This window comes from Oryctolagus cuniculus, chromosome 3, assembly GCF_964237555.1.
Source record: "Oryctolagus cuniculus chromosome 3, mOryCun1.1, whole genome shotgun sequence".
In the NCBI taxonomy this organism is placed as follows: Eukaryota; Metazoa; Chordata; class Mammalia; order Lagomorpha; family Leporidae; genus Oryctolagus; species Oryctolagus cuniculus.
This window is the reverse complement of record NC_091434.1, coordinates 132,711,010-132,732,425: the sequence shown is the minus strand read 5'-3', so window position 1 is coordinate 132,732,425 and position 21,416 is coordinate 132,711,010. Positions and strand designations below refer to the sequence as shown.

The 21,416-nt window shown below is 37.1% G+C and overlaps 2 protein-coding genes across 6 annotated transcripts in view; one reads left to right on the top strand and one right to left on the bottom strand.

Moving 5' to 3' along the window:
• The window catches only part of LRRN3 (leucine rich repeat neuronal 3), a 35,538-nt gene extending 30,936 nt beyond the window's left edge, over nt 1–4,602 (top strand). Inside the window, exon 2 of the mRNA XM_002712044.5 lies at nt 1,592–4,602. Coding sequence (XP_002712090.1) covers nt 1,949–4,075 — 2,127 coding nt within the window. The 5' untranslated portion in view covers nt 1,592–1,948 and the 3' untranslated portion in view covers nt 4,076–4,602. The remainder of the gene's footprint in view (nt 1–1,591) is intronic.
• The window catches only part of IMMP2L (inner mitochondrial membrane peptidase subunit 2), a 1,099,135-nt gene that overhangs the window by 567,077 nt on the left and 510,642 nt on the right, over nt 1–21,416 (bottom strand). The gene's annotated exons all lie outside the window — the stretch shown is intronic.

The window sequence follows — 21,416 nt, the reverse complement described above, 5'->3', positions numbered from 1 at the left end:
GAATAAATTAAAGAATAAACCACAGATATAATACTAGATTAACTTTTTTCTTGAAGTCTAATGTGTCTTTGAAACATCCTTAAATTTAATATCTGGATTTTGGTAACACAGCAAATGCAAATTCTGTGTAAATAATAGACTGATGTGAGTCACAGCACTAAATTTATTGAAAATAGGATTTAATTGAATTGAGCTACTTACATTTCATGCAAAAAGATACATATGTAAACTTTTTAGTAAAATTGATTTACCAGCTGATTTAAAACATTTCTTGAGCATCTACTGCATTCTAATTAGCATGCCCAGGAGCTGGGGATGCAAAGTCAAGCAAACCTGATGTTTTCCAGGAGATTAATGCCTGGTGAAGGAAAGAATCAGAGAAACATTCCAACATAGAGAGTAGTGCACTGGGGTCATGGGGCAACTGTGGAGTAACAGCTAAGTGCAGCTACAGGGAGAGATTATACAAAGGCTTCCCAGAAGGGAGGTGGTTGAACTGAAGTTTGAAAAAGAGTTAATTCAAAACAAGGAAATATGACTTGCGGGCAGCAAGAACAAAGTGAGGCACCCATAGCTCTGCCAACATAGAAAGTTGCATGTAAAGAAATGGCAAAAGGTGAAGATGAACATTTCAGGTGGGGCTGTGTGGGAAGGACCAGATTGCAGGGGGCTCGATAAAATAAAGAGGATTGAACAGGCAAATGCAGTAAAAAAAAAACACTGTGATAGATTCTATCCTCCATTGGCTCAGAATCTACTGAACACAAATTCAAACTAATGGTGGGGTTAGATGTTTTGTGCAAAAGTCAAGACAGCACTTGGGACTACGTGAGTGTTTCGCTGATGCTTATTAATTTTTTATTGTTAGTGACTAATGGAATATAAATTATTCTCAAAGATAAATAAAACAGTCAAACATTAACGTGAACCTTAGTTAAGAATAATAATGCACAGGTATATCTACAGCAAAGTAGATATAATCTCTTTCAAACAATGCAAAACTCAAGTCCCTATATAAAGGAGTCTGCCAAGAAAAGTACATACTCAAATGGGACACTCAGCTACATACCATTACTTTTAGCTCATTTAACAAGCATTTTATAATTTTGCCTGCAATGCTGTACTCGGGGAACTTGAGAAACAGTATTCTAATTCATTTGATTGTAATACAAGATCATTATTTATTTATACTATTCTTTCCTCTCTCAGAAGAAATAAATGCATCATCATTCAAAGGTTGTTTTCCATTTATCCCTGTGACTAATTTTCAAGAAGAATGAAAACATACTGAGAATAATTATAAGGTGTAAACAAGTAAATATTTTAAAATTTCTGGACGCACATACTTAATGAAATTTCAGGCGTCTAAAGATTAAATTTCTCAGTCTGTCCAAGGTCTGGGCCAAGAACTACCAAGGATGGTCAAAACAAGGATAAAGTTGTTAAAACATATTGAAGTAACTGTAAACCCTAAAAGCCCCATGTGTATTATTTATACATGGAATAATTATAATTAATTGATATTATGTTTTTTCCTTTGTACTAATTATTTTTCTCTTTTTTCTTTTATACTTTATTTCATTACATTTAGCATAATGCTGCTATTCCTGCAAGTACTGAACAAGCATGGGATTCGAATATTATACATCTAAATAAATGAATTTCTCAGTCTCTTATGACCATCTATACATACTCCATCTTCCAAAAGTACATCAGTATCATATCATTAAGGAGACATTGACCTTCTTTTCTCCAATATGCATGACATTTTTGGACAATGCAATTGTGGCACTGGCATTTATTTCCATGAAGAAAAACTCTATAGTTCTATGGCATTCATCATTTGACAAATCCAGCATTTCCTTTATCAACCAGCACTTACTGAACTTACCAGCAGTGACTGTGGAATCCTTAACGGCCCATTAAATATCTGAAGAAAAAAGCTAAGATGAAGGACATGCCACTCCGAATTCATGTGCTACTTGGCCTAGCTATCACTACACTAGTACACGCTGTAGACAAAAAAGTGGATTGCCCACAGTTATGTACGTGTGAAATCAGGCCTTGGTTTACACCCAGATCCATTTATATGGAAGCATCCACAGTGGATTGTAATGATTTAGGTCTTTTAAACTTCCCAGCCAGATTGCCTGCCGACACACAGATTCTGCTCCTACAGACTAACAATATTGCAAAAATTGACTATTCCATAGACTTTCCAGTAAACCTTACTGGCCTGGACTTATCTCAAAACAATTTATCTTCAGTCACCAACATTAATGTAAAAAAGATGTCTCAGCTCCTTTCTGTGTACCTAGAAGAAAACAAACTTACTGAGCTGCCTGAAAAATGTCTGTCTGGACTAAGCAACTTACAAGAACTCTACATTAATCACAACTTGCTTTCTACAATTTCACCCGGAGCCTTTATTGGCCTACATAATCTTCTTCGGCTTCATCTCAATTCAAATAGACTGCAGATGATCAACAGTAAGTGGTTTGATGCTCTTCCAAATCTAGAGATTCTGATGATTGGGGAAAATCCAATCATCAGAATCAAAGACATGAACTTTAAGCCTCTTATCAATCTTCGCAGCCTGGTTATAGCTGGTATAAACCTCACAGAAATACCAGATAATGCCTTGGTTGGCCTTGAAAACTTAGAAAGCATCTCTTTCTATGACAACAGGCTTATTAAAGTGCCCCATGTTGCTCTTCAAAAAGTTGTTAACCTCAAATTTTTGGATTTAAATAAAAATCCTATTAAAAGAATACGAAGGGGTGACTTCAGCAACATGCTACACTTAAAGGAGCTGGGGATAAATAACATGCCTGAGCTGATTTCCATCGACAGTCTTGCTGTGGATAACTTGCCAGATTTAAGGAAAATAGAAGCTACAAACAATCCCAGATTATCTTACATTCACCCCAATGCATTTTTCAGACTCCCTAAACTGGAATCGCTCATGCTGAACAGCAATGCCCTCAGTGCCCTGTATCATGGTACAATTGAGTCTCTGCCAAATCTTAAAGAAATCAGCATACACAGCAACCCCATCAGGTGTGACTGTGTCATCCGTTGGATTAATATGAACAAAACCAACATTAGATTTATGGAGCCAGATTCACTGTTTTGTGTGGACCCACCTGAATTCCAAGGCCAGAATGTTAGGCAAGTGCACTTCAGGGACATGATGGAAATCTGCCTCCCTCTTATAGCTCCTGAGAGCTTTCCTTCTAATCTGGATGTAGAAGCTAAGAGCTATGTTTCCTTACACTGCAGAGCTACTGCAGAGCCACAGCCTGAAATCTACTGGATAACACCATCTGGTCAAAAACTCTTACCTAATACTCTAATAGACAAGTTCTATGTCCATTCGGAAGGCACACTAGATATAAGTGGCATAACCCCAAAAGAAGGGGGTTTATATACTTGTATAGCAACTAACCTAGTTGGTGCTGACTTGAAGTCTGTTATGATCAAAGTGGATGGTTCTCTTCCCCAGGATAACAATGGATCTTTGAACATTAAAATAAGAGATATTCAGGCCAATTCAGTTCTGGTGTCTTGGAAAACAAGTTCTAAAATTCTCAAATCCAGTGTGAAGTGGACAGCTTTTGTCAAGACTGAAAATTCTCATGCTGCTCAAAGTGCTCGAATACCATCAGATGTCAAGGTTTATAACCTTACCCATCTGAACCCATCAACTGAGTATAAAATTTGCATTGATATTCCCACCATCTACCAGAAAAGCAGAAAACAATGTGTAAATGTCACAACAAAAGGTTTGGATCCAGATCGAAAACAGTATGGAAAGAGTAACTCCACAACGTTCATGGCCTGCCTTGGAGGCCTCCTCGGGATTGTTGGTGTGATCTGTCTGTTCAGCTGCCTCTCTCAAGAAACGAACTGTGATGGTGGACATAGCTATGTGGGGAATTACTTACAGAATCCAACCTTTGCATTCAGTGAGCTTTATCCTCCTCTGATAAACCTCTGGGAAGCAGGTAAAGAAAAAAGTACATCACTGGAAGTGAAAGCAACTGTCATAGGAGTGCCAACAAATATGTCCTAAAACAAGAACCAATAAAATGACTTTGAAGAAACGCTCAAGACTTGCAGTTGTGCTTAACAAAGAAAGGCAGAGAAATATTACTTTCTAAAATGATGGTTTAAGCTTCACCAATGCTGCTCCTGACCAATGGAAATATGTACAAGTTCAGCATTTTAAGTAACTGGCTTCAAAGGGTACTGTGGCAACCAAATAAAATAATTCCATTTTCTAGAACTTTCACGTAACTTTTATGTCTGGACTACAGTTAAAGTGGACAAAAACATTTCTGTATTTTTTTTAAGTATATAAGAGTAGTTGAACTGAGCAATACCTCCTCCTGTGTTGTATTACACATATTAGCCACGAGTTTTTGCAGTGACCAGATAAACTTGAATTGACACGTGGTGTAACAAAAAGGACAGATTCTGTAGAGTAGACACAGTGAGTATGTGGACCTCTTTTATAAGGAAAAATACATTTTGGATTAAAATCAATTGCTTTTGTCTTGTTTTTGTTTCTAAATAAAGAGTAATTTCTGGGAAATATCATCTGATCAGATATCATTTAAATGACAGCATTTTCCAAAAGTGGTGTTCCATAATGAAATTTAGAATGCTAACAGTAATACACTTTTATTGGGTTATGAAACTACATTTTTATGATTTCCAAAAATTGATTTTAGAAAGAATTTTACTAGTGTTAAAAGTTAATAATAATAGTATATTTAACACTGTAACACTTTAACACATTAGAACTAGCAAGAGAAATAAAACCTTCAGGAAATTATGTATTCACATAAAGATTTTTTTTCCTTAACAAACAACTTTTGGAGTGGATTAATTTATTATGTTCAGTTAATATAAATCCAATATCTGAGCAACTGAAAGTCTTACTTTAAGCAGCTAAGTTTTAGACTACTTGCTTTGCAGAAAATATTGCCAAATATTGGTAGGACTTATGATCTAGGTATAAATTTCATATATCTCCAATGCTAAACATTTAATAAGCTTCACTCAAATAGCAATGAAATAATGTAATTTTCTACGCTGCAAACATAGCAAGGAAACATCTCTTGTTCCAATAGTAGTAATTTAGAAATTCACTAAAAAGAAGCCAGCACTGTGGCATAGTGCATAAAGCTACTGCCTGGAGTGTTGGCATCCCATATGGGTGCTAGTTCCAGTCCTGGCTACTCCACTCCAATCTAGCTCCCTGCTAGTGCACCTGGAAATGCAGTATAAGATGTGCTTTGGCCACTGAACCCATTTGGGAGACCTGGAGGAAGCTAGTGGCTTCTGGCTTCAGATCAGCTCAGCTCTGGCCATTGTTACCATTTGGGGAGTGAACCAGCAGATGGAAGCGCTCTCTCTCTCTCTCTCTCTCTTCTGTCTCTCCTTCTCTCTCAATAATTCTGCCTTTCATACAAATAAATAAATCTTATAAATTAAAGAAATTCACTAAAAATATATTTGGTTACTAGTAAAAGTTCATCAAGTATAATTCAGTGGAATTCTCCCTTTTATATAATTCATCCCAATATACAAATTGCATAACTCAGTTAGTTCCAGAGTTCACTAAAAAGTTAGGAGGATAGTTTTCTTAACTAAAGGAAAAGTTGCTGAAACTAATTTAAAGTCAAAGAAATGAAAAAAAAAAGAAGTGCAGTCCTCTAAGACTATATTTAAAGTGAATAAAAACCACAGTTGAAAATACTGCAGATCATTGAATTGAAGTGCCAAGAACATTACAAGTTATTTAAAAATCTTATATAGGAAATGTGAGGATATCACTTGGAATAACAACTAAGATCTTTGAGAGTTTCAATCATTTGTTAGTAACAAAAAGTCCACAGTTCTGCAAAAATAAATTTATTTTTGTAAAAAGGAAGTATCTTGAAATAATAAAAAGCAATCTGTGATAATAAGCCATAGTTTCTATAGGCAAGTTATTTATTTCTATAAAGCTACAAGGCCTACATGTTAATTGCTATTGTGCATACTGATAATCAAGTATTTAACTTTCCTTACAATAGCGTTCTTCATATTATTAACATGTCACTGCTCTGTGAACATGTCCAGCACTGTAGTCATATCAATGTATTACTATCAGACATTTCATTTGTGACAGCATTGACAGTTTCTAATTAAACCCTAGCTGTTTTTGACAACGTGGAAGGTAATTGTTATGAATTCTTTAAGAGGAAAGGACAAACTGTGTTAATTTTAACAGCACCACAGTATGGAACTTGCTAATTCAATGTGGTTCCCAAGCACAAATTTTACAACCTGATGAATCACTATCACACAGAGGCTGACATTAGAATTTATCAGCAAGACATGGCTCATACATCACGAGAGGTTTCAGCACCATGGACAGAGCTTTTTAAAAGCTCAGCTATTTGTCACAAATATAAGAACTGAAATATGGCCTATTAGGATGCAGGTATTGTATAAGTCAGCAAGAACTTGAGCAGATATCTTGTATGCTTCCTGTAAAATTATCTGCCTGAAGAGACCCTAATATGAAAATCCAAGAGATGAGGATCTACTTTAAGCTGCAAATTTCTTTTGAAAATTTTTATAAGAATTCTGAATAAACATTTAGAAATAAGCACTGAAATAAAGTATTTTTGTTAAAGTCAAATAAATGCAGATGCTCAAAGCAAATCATTATCCCATTGATTTCCTTAAATTTTAATCCAAATTGCCCATGAGAATGTAAAGACATTTGCTTCTTAAAAGAATGGTGTTTCATACTCCCTATGTTACTTCTTAAAATTCACACACACAAAAAAATAACTAAGCACTTGCCAAACTATTCAAAGAACATACTTCACAATTTTGTGATACCATATGGATGACCCTGTTGCAATAAAGGACCTTATCTAAAACAAATAAAACACCATGGGGCTGGCTCCATGGCTCACTTGGTTAATCCTCCACCTGCAGTGCCGGCATCCCGTATGGTTCTAGTCCCAGTTGCTCCTCTTCCAGTCCAGCTCTCTGCTGTGGCCCAGGAAGGCAGTGGAGGATGGCTCAAGTGCTTGTGCCCCTGCACCCACATGGAAGACCAGGAGGAAGCACCTGACTCCTGGCTTTGGATTGGCGTAGCTCCGGCTGTAGCAGCCATTTGTGGGGTGAACCAACAGAAGGAAGACCTTTCTCTCTGTCTCTGTCTCTTTCACTGTCTATAACTCTGTCAAATAAAAAAGTATAAAAAAACAAATAAAACTCCTGAAGTTTATTACCTCTATGCATGCTAACTGACCTGCTCACCTTGTATAGAGGAAAATGACTTTTCACAAAAGTGAGTATAAATTAATTAAATTTGCAATGTATAATGCAAAATAAAATTCAGATTTTCTTGAAATATGCATTCTCAGTTGAACCAAAAATACTGTCAGTACCACTTAGTGACATTTTAGTCAATGCTTTGCCACATGTACAATGGTGGTCCCGCATGATCATAGTAATGCAGAAAAATTCCTATTGCCTAGACACTTCCTGGATGTTCTAACATCACAACACAACAGATTATTCAAGTGTAGTGGTGGTGCTGGGGTAAGCGAACCTATCATGCTGCCAGATGATGAAAGTATAGCAGTTCAATTACACATGCTACAATTATCATTAATAATGATAATAAATAATTATGTTACTGGCTTTGGTAGTTACTATATTCTACCCTTATCATTATTTTAGATTGTACTCCTACTCATAAAACAAATTTAGTGTGAAACAGTATGCCATGCTATGTAGGCAGCACCCTTATACAACTTGTGTTTACATCATCTTCTTTGCAATAAGAGATCACAACAGTTGGCTGACCACTACCCTACAGGTTTCTGTAGGCACACTGTACATTGTTCACACAGTGACAAAATCATCTAGCAACACATTTATTAGAACATATCCTCTTTGTTAAGTGATACATGACTTTAAAACAAAACAGTATAGAGTAAGACATGCAACTGTCAACAAAGCCAAAGAGCAACATGCTGTCAGTAATATGCCTAGAAAGAACAACATACACATACAGTGTTTAATATTTATTTCAGCACTTACATTTTTATTCTAACTAGATAGAAATTTTTTAATCAAAACTACATATGAATGAACATCAAATTAAAATAATTTTTTATTTTCTTTTTAATTTTTGACAGGCAGAGTGGACAGTGAGAGAGAGACAGACAGAAAGGTCTTCCTTTGCCGTTGGTTCACCCTCCAATGGCCACCGCGGCCGGTGCGCTACAGCCGGCATATCGCGCTGATCCGAAGCCAGGAGCCAGGTGCTTCTCCTGGTCTCCCATGCGGGTGCAGGGCCCAAGGACTTGGGCCATCCTCCACTGCACTCCCTGGCCACAGCAGAGAGCTGGCCTGGAAGAGGGGCAACTGGGACAGAATCCGGCGCCCTGACCAGGACTAGAACCCGGTGTGCCGGCGCTGCAAGGCGGAGGATTAGCCTATTGAGCCACGGCGCCGGCTCTAAAATAATTTTTAGTATAATTCTTTGACTACCTTTAATTTTGTTTATATCCAAGGCAGACTTATTGTATGGCTTTTAGTCACTGGAAAAAATAGCAGTGAACAGGACGGATTCCTCACCATCTAGGGACTTACATGCTAGTGGATTATATTTTTGCTTATTTTCTTATTAAATGTTTTCATGAATATGGCTTAGTTATTTTACATTGCAAAGATACACTTTTAATCCACATGTTCACAGAATGATAATACTATGAAATTTTTTTCTTGGTTCCAAATGTTTTACTTATGACACTATGTTGATATGGAACTTGGTTCAAATTTATTATTGGTCTTCTCCACTATATCTACAGAAACTAGTCTAACACTATCCTTAGACTGCTTTAGTTAAGTGGCACATTTACTTATCACAAATTCTTTCTAGGTTATAAAAACATGGATAACTGCCACATTTTCCCTATTGTATACTCAGAGAGATTGGTCACTCAAGAAAATGAGGCGTCAGCTTCAAGAAGGTAAAGTGGCTCTGAAGAACACTTTATGTGTTTATAAAAAGGAAAACATATGTACTTTACTCATGATAACTCTTATAAGATCTTCTAATAACTATGTAGAAAAATACTTAAACTTCTATGGACTAGTTGTTTAGATGAAAAATCACAAATATTGTGTCAGAAAATAATAAAGTAAAGAATACAAACAACTGAGTTTAAAATTACATATGTACAGGGGCTGGTGTTGTGGTACAATGTTTTAATCCACCACTTGAGACACCAGCATACAAGAGTGCATGTTAAAGTCCAGGCTGTTTCACTTCTGACCCTGTTCCCTGCTAATGTACCTGGTGAAGCAGTGAAAGATGGCACAAGTCCTTGAGCCCTTGCCACACATGTGGGAGACCTGGATGGAATTACAGGCTCCTGGTTTCGGCCTGGCCCAGCCCCGGTTTTTGCAGTCATTTAGTGAGTGAACCAGCAGATGGAATATCTCTCCCTATTTCTCTGTTTCTCTGTCAATCTGCCTTACAAATAAATAAATCTAGGGGAAAAAATAAAACTATGCATATGGGCCCATGCGGGCCCAAGGACTTAGGCCATCATCTGCTGCTTCCCGAGGCCATACTAGAGAACTGGATTGGAAGTACAGCAGCTGGGACTTGAACCAGTGCCCACATGGGATGTTGGCTCTGCAGGCAGTGCCTTTACCTGCTATACCACAGCACTGGCCCCTCACAGGTATATTAATAGGCCCTTCTCTTCAGAGTAATCAAATATTTCTAAATAAGTAATAAATTCTGAGTAAATATCACACATAATTTGAAATTTGTTGTTGAACTGCCCAGAGCAACAAAGTGTAGTAAAAACAATTGTGGTTGACCTCAGTAAGCCTTTTAGAAGAATGAACTGTAGCGACATTTGGAGACCTCACAGTACTTTATGTGTTTATATTTATTTTCTAACTCTAATATATCTTCAGGAAACTAACAGTATTATGCGACCATTGTGAGGGATATCCAGCTTCTCACTTTAACATATGGTTCAGAGTCTGAGGTTATTGGTTCAAAATCCAATTGTGATATCCATTTATACTGTTCATCAGCCTCTGAAACAAGGAATGGAGTCAGCTTGGTACATAAACTGACCCTCCTAATCCTCATATTGAGAGAATCAGAGTGTAATAAAAATAACCTCTGTTATGTGTGGTACCAGACTCGAGGCTGGTGAAGATAGGAATAGCTCTTCAACCATCAGAGATGCAATTATTAATGCAATATAGTCAAACACACCCAAATAGTTCTTGAAAAAAGCACTAGATGAAACTGAAATTCCTTACCAGAACTAAGATTAAGGTTAGCTGCTTCTGATAAACATCTTTTAACAATGGTTTCACACAAGAGACAACCATTCAATCTAGAACAAGAAATCATGTCTCCAAAAATAACTAAGATTCTGGGCTTCTCATCTCTGTTTCCTGGTCAAACAATAAACCAATATCCTATAATATACTGTTTATATTAAATAACTTATTTTACCAGGATCATCAAAACATATTTAAAGATAAAATGAATATATAATTTATATTCTTATATAATTTACATAATTATGTGATTACATAATTATGTAATTCAAACCCTTGAATGCAAAAAAAATCCATTCTAACCATGGGCATGATACAGAAATTATAAAAACAGTAGGGAACAAAGCATTTATCCCAATAGCAACAATTTATCCATATAAATAAATGTAATTTAAGTATTATAGCTGAAAAAAATGAACTACATCAATTATAATCATGCAGGAGTGAGTACTGTGGCAGGTAAAGCTACCACTGCAACATCATCACCCCATGGGGGCAATGATTCAAGTCCCAGCTGCTCCACTTCTGATTAAGCTCCCTGCTTATGCACCTGGGAAGGCATCAGAGGGTGGTCCAAGTGGTTGTGACACTGCACCTAAGTGGGAGACCTGGATGAAGCTCCCAGCTCCTAGCTTGGGCTTGGCTCAGCCTTGGCAGTTAAGGCCACCCAGGCAGTGAAACAGCAAATCAAAGATCTTTGTAGTTCTCTCTCTCCCTCTTCCTCTGTAGTTTTGACTTTCAAATACATAATAATCATGTGAGGCTAAGGAGAATTAGGTTTTCTCTCAGTGATTTCTTTGTGTTGGAGACCTGGGTCAGTCTTAAAGCAACAATGCAATGCTTGAGGTATTTCCTGGCACATAAAATATGCAGCATTTAATAAAAACATCATTAACTATTATATTTAAATAAATGTGCACTCAAATTTACTTGAGTAGTAATAATTAAACACATAAGAAGAAATAACACATTTACCACATGCTAAATATGCGCCAGACTAACAGTTTGCTATGGTCTTAGGAAACTCACTCCAGATCTAAGGGAGAAAGAAAAAACCATTTAGCATTTTACTATGTGCCAAGAATACTAATATATAGATTTCCATCACTCTCTCTTTCATAAGTGTTTTGAGGAACTGTGATAAGAAGAATCTTAATATAGTTATTTTCAATTATTTGATAATGTTTTGCATGAAGACATCTTTGGCAATATTTTCATCTGAAACAAGGAGAAAATCTCAGAAAATAAATTGAGTAAAAGCACATCATTTTACTCATGATATCTGAAGCGCTAATGTCTGAGTGTGCCCACAAACACTTCTTTAATATCCTGTTGCTAACTCCTAATCTAGCGAAAAGGACACCAACTCTTCATGGTACATGTATCTGTTACATTTCATTATAGTCTAGAAAATAGGAAAGGGACAGGCAACCTTTCAGACAAAATGCTTACTGAATAAACATAACAACAGAGCAGTTTTTGTTTTATAGATAAGAGGCATTCTGCCCCCATACTCAGCTGCACAACTCAGGCCAACTCCCTCCCTGTGCGAGCACTCAGAACACCAGGTAGAATATGTAACAAACTGACACTTCCTTGGAAAAACAAATCAGATTCTAGCTCCAGTGGAGCCAGAACACAAAAATACAAGAACATGAATAAATGCAAGAACATCAATAAAAACAAGAACACACAGAAGATAGAACCTCACATTCTCTCAATCCCCTGTGCACACTCTTAGAAAAGCCAGTCATTCTGCTTTTCACAAAGTTTGTGCATTATTTCTAACTCCACTATTTTCACCTTTAATCCAGTCTAGAGATGCCCATACTTTCAAAGTGGTATTAAAGACCTCCGATCTCAGAGTGAAAGGAAATGTTAGTGCTCATACTGCCATCAAACAACCAGTCCCCAAATCTCCAAATGCTTTGACCAAGGGACATCAACCATCATCCTCTGCTTAGATCAGTCCCTTCAATTATTGAAAATCTCTAGAAGAAAAGAGGCCTTTCCATATCATGTTAGCCTGAGATATTTGTTTCTTTATAATCTTAATACATTCTATTTAGGAGGCAAAAAAGAATAAATCTAATCCACCTCCACAGGGCAGCGCCCTACCTGTTGATTATGCTAGCTTGTCCCTTAGTGTGTGTCTTGGTGACACGCTATGGAAACCCATGCCCTTAAAGCCATTCAGGTCACTCATCTGGGGCATGATCCAAGTCTCTTAAAATGTAGTACCAGAAACTGAATGTGATTCTCCAGATGGGCTAAACTCTAACCTCTTTATTTGGTTGAAGAACAGCATTAACCAAATTCCCAAACTATTTTCAAATACAAGCAGAGCCAACACTAGGCAGACAACTGTAATTGCACCTGAAGCCAAATGATATAATTAGCAACATCATCAATATGATCATCACCAGAACTTAGCAAATGGCAAGTACTAGCATACATATAAACTCATTTAACCTGTAGGAGGAAGATGATATCAGTAACCATATTTTATATTATAGGTGAGAAATGTAGGTTAAGGGAGTTTAAATAGCTTGCCAAGACATAACTGGCAAGTTTTTATGGGCAGTATGAGAGGGATCTGCTCTCCATGAAAAAACAAATTGACAGCTTGTTAGCATCTACCATAAGCCTAGGGATTTCTCTTCTGTGCCATTATGACCTCTTAGAAAAATGTCGTGCAGCAGTTTGGTAGGCTTGGGTCTAAGGATTAAAATTAAGAACAGCAATTATCATAAGAGCAGGGAACTGAGGATCTAGTTAGCTAGCAATAATATTTTATCCACTGCCTATTTTCTGAAGTGAGGCCTGACAAAAATGACAAATTTGGAAAGAAGCAGAACAATTCTACCTCATCCATGCCACAGTCATTAGAGACACTGAAAAAGTTACAAAGCTTTTAGTCACAACTAGAAGGAATCTAAGAATCTACAATAGGAAACCGGGAAAAGGTATTCCCAGTGGTCACACATCCTGGCTACTTCATTATTTAACTTTATATCAGTAGTCAGACAATATCACAAGTTAATAGACTGCTGGGAAGGTGAATAGAAATCAGAAAAACTAAAACTTATATTTGTTTAAGCACTTCTAAATCTTTTAAAAATTATATTCCACATAAAAAATACAGCATATTGCAACATACATGCATTACAAAAATAAAATATTTATTTTTACTCTTAAAAAGATATTTAGATATTTTTCTATTCTGTTATAGTTTTCATTTCTTTTGGGTTTGTTTTGTTTTAAACTACAATGACTCAGTAACTGATTTCATTAACTACCAATAAGTCATGACCTACAACTTGAAAACAAGAGCATTTTTTATTAAAGTTATGGTCAGAAATAAACCAAAAGTCAAGCAATTACTGAGGAACTGCTATTTATTTCCTCTTTTTAATAGTGATTAACTCAAAGCTTAAATATGGTAGATTGGAAGAGAGGAGAAGATGACAACAGCATTTGGGACAGGGGCTATAGAAAGGCTAGAGGAAGCTGAGCACAGTACATACATTAGAGGGCTTAGAAAGGCTGAATACCTTGCCCCAGAGAAATCTGTGTTGGGATTAAAACTCAAATCTGTGAAACTTCAAAGTTCACCGTCTTTCCACAAATTACAAAATGGTCCACAAGATTCTAATTAATATCTCTAAAATACATCATAAAGCTCTTCAAAAGATGGAAAAAACTCTTAAAATAATTAAATCAGAAGAGTTTTCAGATAAATTCCTTAGAGATTTCTAAGCTAGTATCTTCATGGGTAGACTGTAAGGCTTTATTTTGATAATATCTTCTTGTGTTCCATTTACAGAGAGGAGCAGTATCTATGAGGACACACTCTGAGACACTCAGGAGATTCCTCAAAGCAGAAGCAGTACTAAACCCTAGATACCATGTCTGTTTTTCCCATCTCCATATACCTACCATAAGTTTAATGAATAAATTAGGCACCTGAAGAGACTAACAATAATAATCAATGATAATAGAAGTAATAAAAAAATATATTATAATGAATTCTTTATAACATTTATTTCTGAAATTTTTCCAGTTGATATTTTCATTCTGTGGTTGACCACTTATGACTTAAGTCACAGAAAGCACAATTGTGGATAAGCAGGGACTACTGTACATCCTTTGAAGGGACACAATTCAACCCATTACAAGTAGATTAGAAATGCATAAGTCTAGGATGCCAACAAAGTATATGCAGGCCTTGTCAACTTCTAACGCCACAAAGGTGTCATTGGTCAGTCCAGTTTCTAGTGATACCAAGATATGGTAGAACCATGGTAACCTTCCTCCACCTCAGTTTTTTCCTAGCATTTGCAATGCTATAAAAAACCTGAAGTAAAAATAATTTTCAAGAAGGGTGCATTCTATTTTCAATTTGTATTAAAAAGCATGCTGGAAGAACCACTCGGATGGCTTATTGAAATGGTCTTTTCTAGTTGAAGAATTTTTTAATTAGTATTTAGTCATATTCCTAATAATGACAAAAAAAAAGATGTTAAACCAGAATCACAATTTTCTTTTTTTAAAGATTTGCTTATTTATCTGAAAGGCTAAGTTACAGAAAGGCGGTGGGGGGGGGGGGGTCTTCCATCCACTCGTTCATCCCCTAAATGGCAGCAATAGCTAGAGATGGGCCAATCTGAAGCCAGGAGCCAGGGCCTTCTTCTAGGTCTCCCACGTGGGTGCACGGGCTCTAGGACTTGAGCCATTTTCTACTGCTTTCCCAGGTGCATTAGCAGGGGGCTGGATTGAAAGCAGAGCAGCCAGGACTCGAACCAGCACCCATATGGGATGTTGGAACCACGGGCAGTGGCTTTACTTGCTACACCACAGCGCTGGCCCCAGAATCACAATTTTCTATCAAGCAAAACACAACTCACACAGAACACTGACATATTACTTGATAAACTTGGGAAGATCAATTTTTTTCTATTTCACACTTTAAGACCATATCACTCAAAATAAGAAAAGGCAAATGTAATCAAGCTGGATAAGCCAAGAAGCTGAGCAAATGATAGGATGAAAAATAATTTGATTTGAGGGGTGAAAATGTTAAATTACCACCTCAATGCTCTGAATGATAAGAGCAGAGTCAGAAGCAGTTCTGTTTCTTAAAACCAATTGGTATTATTTCAAGAGCTTTACAAAAGACCAGAAATTAGTGTTGACTTTTCGTGAGAATTTAATATGAATGAGTTAAGAAATTACACTTTAAAAATCTCATTCAGTTGGAACACAGATGATTTCACTACACTTTGGTGTAAACCTACTTTCAAATACAAAAAGGGTATTCCCTTTCATTACTTTCAACATAAATAGTGAATATGGATAATGTCATAATGCTTTTGTTCTACTGGAAGAAAGCCGCAGCCCTTTTGCCAAAGGTTTTCTTCTGCTTTTGTCTCTTCAGCACTAGCACAACCAGGGTGACAGCCTCATAAAGAAAACAACCAAAAGCACTCACTTTGTCCAGTGACTTGGCATCCCTCCAGCAATGACAATTCATGCCCTCCATTAACTCCTGGGGCCACAGGGATCAAAGCAAGAAGGAAATAGTGTGCCTTCCAGTTTAGGTGTGGGACTACATTTTATTACATGCGCAATATAGTTCATTGCTTCTTATATAACTGCTTAGCCCATTTTAAATTTTAATAGCTATCCACAAACAAATGGCAACATTTGTTCTGTTAGGTATAACTTATAGACAAAACCTTGCAAAGTGATTTGGAAAAACATCAAAATATTCTTTTAAGAAAAGGTGAAAGTTTAACTTTTTGAGAAAGACTAGAGATAAGGTGTACCAATATACAAAATTCTACTATTTTAAACATTCAGCCAAAATCATTACCCTAAAAGTATAGTTAGTTGATGTGCCAACTAAGAATCCCAGAAATTATTTGGCTATTTGCCTGAAATAGCTTGGCATTTGTGTACCTTCAACTAATACAACTTACTTGTAAAACCCTTAAGGCAAAAGAGAATTGCCTACATCTGTTTTCTAGAAAGGACAATTATGATACATTCAAAGAGCACAGCTACAACAGAAAATATGATACTAGATATTTTTAGTTTATGTGATTTTAAAAATTGCCTCTTCCAATGTCTTCATTTAAAATTCTATTTAGTTATTGTGAGAATAAATGAACAAACATGTTAATGTTTGTTCCTTTCATATCCAGTATGTCACCAACAGAAGAAATAAGCCTGGATCTTTTGATCTTTGCCCTATTTACATTATACAGCAAGAGGGGAAAAAAACATTGGAACTGAGCTAATGGCAGGTCTAAAATGAGACATAATTTTACTTTTCTCAGAATCTCAGTGGCAGTGTTACCAGACCAAAAAAAAAAAAAAAAATCCTAAAGCACTCTATAGTATCAAACCATAACAATGGCTAGAGACTGGACTTGGCTGACATTTCTTTATTCAATAAATATGTACCTAAAACATTAAAATATAGAAGCTTTAGGCCATTCAAAGATAGACCAGACATGTCTCTTCCCTACAAAAATTGAGAGAACTGGATGTGGTGGGAAAACTAGGAGGGAGGAAAGAGAAAAGAAAGACTACAGCAATAAAATAGTGTCCAAATCTCTTTTAGGAAAAATTCCAGATCATAATTAACCTAATCCTGATACACAAGCTAGTCATCTCCTTCATCCACAAAGTTGCTCTTTTTTTAATAGAGGATATATAAGAGAGCACCTATTCGCCTTATAGAAGCTACAATAAATCTCCATTTCCTCAAGTAGAAAAAAAGACATTTTCCTCTGAATTAAAAACCCTATTTTGAGCTAGGAAAAGAGAACAACTATTTTTTTAAAGATTTTTTATTTATTTATTTGACAGGTAGAAAGTGACAGGGAGAGACAGAGAGAAAGGTCGTCCCTCCGTTGGTTCACCTCCCAAATGGCCACCATGGCCAGCACGCAGTGCCGATCCGAAGCCAGGAGCCAGGTGCCTCCTCCTGGTCTCCCACGCGGGTGCAGGTGCCCAAGCACTTGGGCCATCCTCCACTGCCTTCCCGGGCCACAGCAGAGAGCTGGACTGGAAGAGGAGCAACCAGGACTAGAACCCAGCACTCATATGGGATTCTGGCGCCGAAGGCAGAGGAGTAGCCAAGTGAGCCACGGCGCCGGCCCCAAGAACAACTATTAAGATGTATTCTGCCTGCTGGTAATTTGGTTTACCTTATAATTTCCTAGCAAAAGGAAAACTAGGATGATTTTTTTTTCCTCTGACAAAATCGCTTATGCCATTGGCATCACACTTCAAAAACTGAAACTTTAAGTTTTTCTGCAGTTATCTCTTAGTCTTCCATTGTCTCATGTATCAAACCACTATGGCACTCACTATTCAATTTCCTACTTACGTTATTTTCTTGAGCACAAGTGGATATGATTTGGGGGTGGGAGGGAACAGAGAAAAGAAAGAAAAAACAGCGAGACAAAAAAAGACAAAAACGAATGAAAAAAGAACCACAGAAATTACAAACTTGAGGCAAGAGAGAAAAGGAGAGAGACTGAGACTCCAGGGGATTTTAGAGGCTTTCTGTTCGCTTCCAGTATTGGCTTATTTGCTGTCATTAAATGTTGGCCTGTGTCTATTATCACCTGTACTCTACTGCCTTGTACAAAATTGGTTGGCAAAGGCAGATAGCAATGACCCAGCTAACATGAACCTTCTGAGTAAAATTATGTATTCCTGAACCCAGGTGACTCAAGAGTGGATATTTTCTCTTACACAATCTCCAAGATTCCGAAATCTTAATGAAATCCAAAGTACTATCTGAGTGGCTTTCAAAACACCATACTTAATTTAATATTATATTTGCTATTGAACAAACGTAATAAAAATTTGGAACACAAATTATGAGAAAGCTAAGACATATAATTGGGCAGGGTTATATAAGTTAACAGGGCCAAGGCATTTTGACCAGATGGCTTTTGCAATTTTGGAAATATCTGAACATCTCACAAATGTCACAGGGTGTAAAAATTAAAAACATTTCCATCTGCCTAAACAAAAGGAACTATTGGTCCTCATTTGCACTAATGATAACTCCATGCTGTTCTCCAAGTGATTAAGGCTATTGGGCCGCTTGAAAAGAAAAATTGTCTTTTCTCTCCCTGAACAAGTAATTCTGAAGCCACTTGGGCAAATGGCTGAGTGACAACACAAATTAAAAATGAATCCCTTTGAAGGAGCTGCTGGAAATAGTTTCTTTTTGCCTACTCTTCATAAGTCAGAAGAAAACATCTATGAGGCATAGTAGAGAACTAGGATGACAAAATAGTAAGAGAATTGTGGCAGTGTGTGCCTTTTTAAGTTTATAAAGACACAGCAGGTGGTAGAATTAGGACCATCAGATCTTCAAAGGGTAACCAGCGCTGCCCCATGTATCATTATGTGCAGGGCTGGGGATAGGGAAAGCAAAATAGAAAGGTAGCACAGTTATTTTGTTTTTCTGATGTTAGCAACACACTCTATATCTATCTTACTAGTACTGAATTTTAAAGTCTGAGATATATTTTGTTTGCTCAGAAATAATATTTTGAAGAACTCTTCCACATGTTCCTTCCCAATCTGTTCCTTTATTTGAGAGAGAGAGCGAGCGAGAGAGAGAGAGACAGACAGACAGACAAAAATAGAGGGCACTCCCGGCCACTGTTTTATTTCCCAAGTGCCTGCAACAGCCAGAGATGCCTAAGCTCCCAGATGGGTGCAGAGGCCCAACTACTTTAAAGCTATCAGTACTGCCTTGCAGGTTCTACACTAGCAGGAAGCTAAAATCAGAAGCCAGAACAGAGTATAAAACCCAAGCTCTCTGTTACAGGATGTAGAAGTCTTAATTGGTGTCTTAACTGCTAGATCAAACTCCCATCCCCAAAATATAATTTTAACAAAACTTTTTGCTAAATTAACATTCATTTACAATTATTATGAATTATTACAGCTGAGTAACATAGTACTAAGATTGCATTTCACAGCATATTATGATTGCATTTCCAGTCAATCAGTTTTGTGTATCTTACAGATAAACTGTTTTTCCTTTTTCCAATTGCTATTTTTTCTACTTGCGTACAACAATTCATTCCCAAACTCTCTATACAACTGTAAATTTGCAACCAACTCGTCTACTATAGTAGACTTCCCATTCTCTTTATTATTCTAAGTTATGGGGTTGTTTCATTCCCTGTTGGCAATTCAGTGACATTTCAACGAGAACAAATAAACATATGTGTTCAATCAGCTATATCTAACCAGGATTTAGAGATCAATATTTAATACCTCTGTGGAATATTGAAACATTAACAGATGTTAACAAATGCTAAATTTCACGAAACAGAGTATCATCATAGTGAGTAGTTGTGGAAGAACTTGTCAATTACAGACAGATTGTGATTGTTGAACAAAATTAACAGATCAAAAACTAAGCCAGAATGTTCATCTTCAGTTTCTTCAAGTTAAAGTTTAGATTTAATATAAATCTAATTATTGCCACATTTCAGAATAAAATTTCTCAAACTTTAATATGCACATCTCACCTGGGGAGCTTATTAAACCACAGATTATGGTTATGTCCTCATTTCTAACAAGTCCCTCATTGATACCAATGACTTTGGCTTGAGAAGTACAGTTTGAGGGGCTGGCACTGTGGTGTAACAGTGTGGCTTGCAGTGTCAGCATCTCATATGGGTGCCAGTTTGAGCCCCAGCTGCTCAACTTCTGATCCAGCTCCCTGCTAATACACCTGAGAAAGGAGAATAAGATGGCCCAAGTCTTTGGGCCTCTGCACCCAGGTGGAAAACCTGATGAATCTCTGGCTTCGGCCTGGCCCAGTCCAGGGCTGTTGTGGCCATTCAAGGAATGAACCAGTGGATGTAAATCCCGCCCCCCCTTTCTCTCCTTCTCCCTCTGCCTCTCCTTCTCTGTAACTCTTTCAAATAAATAAATATTTTACAAAAAAGAAGTACTTGGGGCCAGCACTGTGGCATTAATCCTCCACCTGTGGTGCCAGCATTCCATATGGGCACTGGTTCTAGTCCAGGCTGACCAACTTCTGATCCAGCTCTCTGCTATGGGCTGGGAAAGCAGTAGAAGATGGCCCAAGTCCTTGGGCCCCTGGAAGAAGCTCCTGGCTTCTGGCTCCTGCCTTTGGATGGGTTCAGCTCCAGTAGTTGCAGCCATTTGGGGAGTGAACCAGTGGATGGAAGATCTTTCTGTCTTTCCCTCTCACGGTAACTCTATATCTCAAATAAATAAATAAAATCTTTAAAAAAAAAAAAAGAAGTAGTATAGCTTGAGGCTCAAGACTCTAGTATATGTCACTTAGCCTTGTTATAAGATGTGTAGAAACTAGGAGACACACTCAAATACAGAAAATGTCCTTGGTATACATATTAAATTTTACAGTTGACATTTTTCAATACACGTTCCTTACTACAGAAAGCAAAATGCCACCCATAAGGAGAGAAACAGACATTTCAAGTCAATGGCCCACCATCAGTTCATAACCAACCTGACTCACATCAGGTTCTCCGTACCAAATCAGCCTACAACAAATAGGTCACATGGAGTTTAAGGGAGCTGTTATAAACCTATGTTCCAATGCCAACTCCAACTGTTATGCTGTAAAACATTTCACTTCCGATACGAACAGAGTTAGTGCAGACTGCCCTATATAAGTCCTCAAAAAGACTGCTCTAGCCACCTGTAAAATCTGTAATGATGGTTATAACTATGGTGGAGGCTAATGACTGCCTGCAAGTTTGATATCACACTGGAATAATATTCAGAAATCAGGAAAAAAATGCTATGTGTATGATTACAGTATTACCACAAAGAATATAAACCATATTATCCAAATAAAGAAACACATTGGATGAGGTCTGGGAAAATCTGATTCACTGATCTTATGTGTCTTTTACCTGTAAGTCAAAGTATGGCCCCTCCCAGCACACAGAAGTATTCCCAGCCAGGAAGCCCCACTG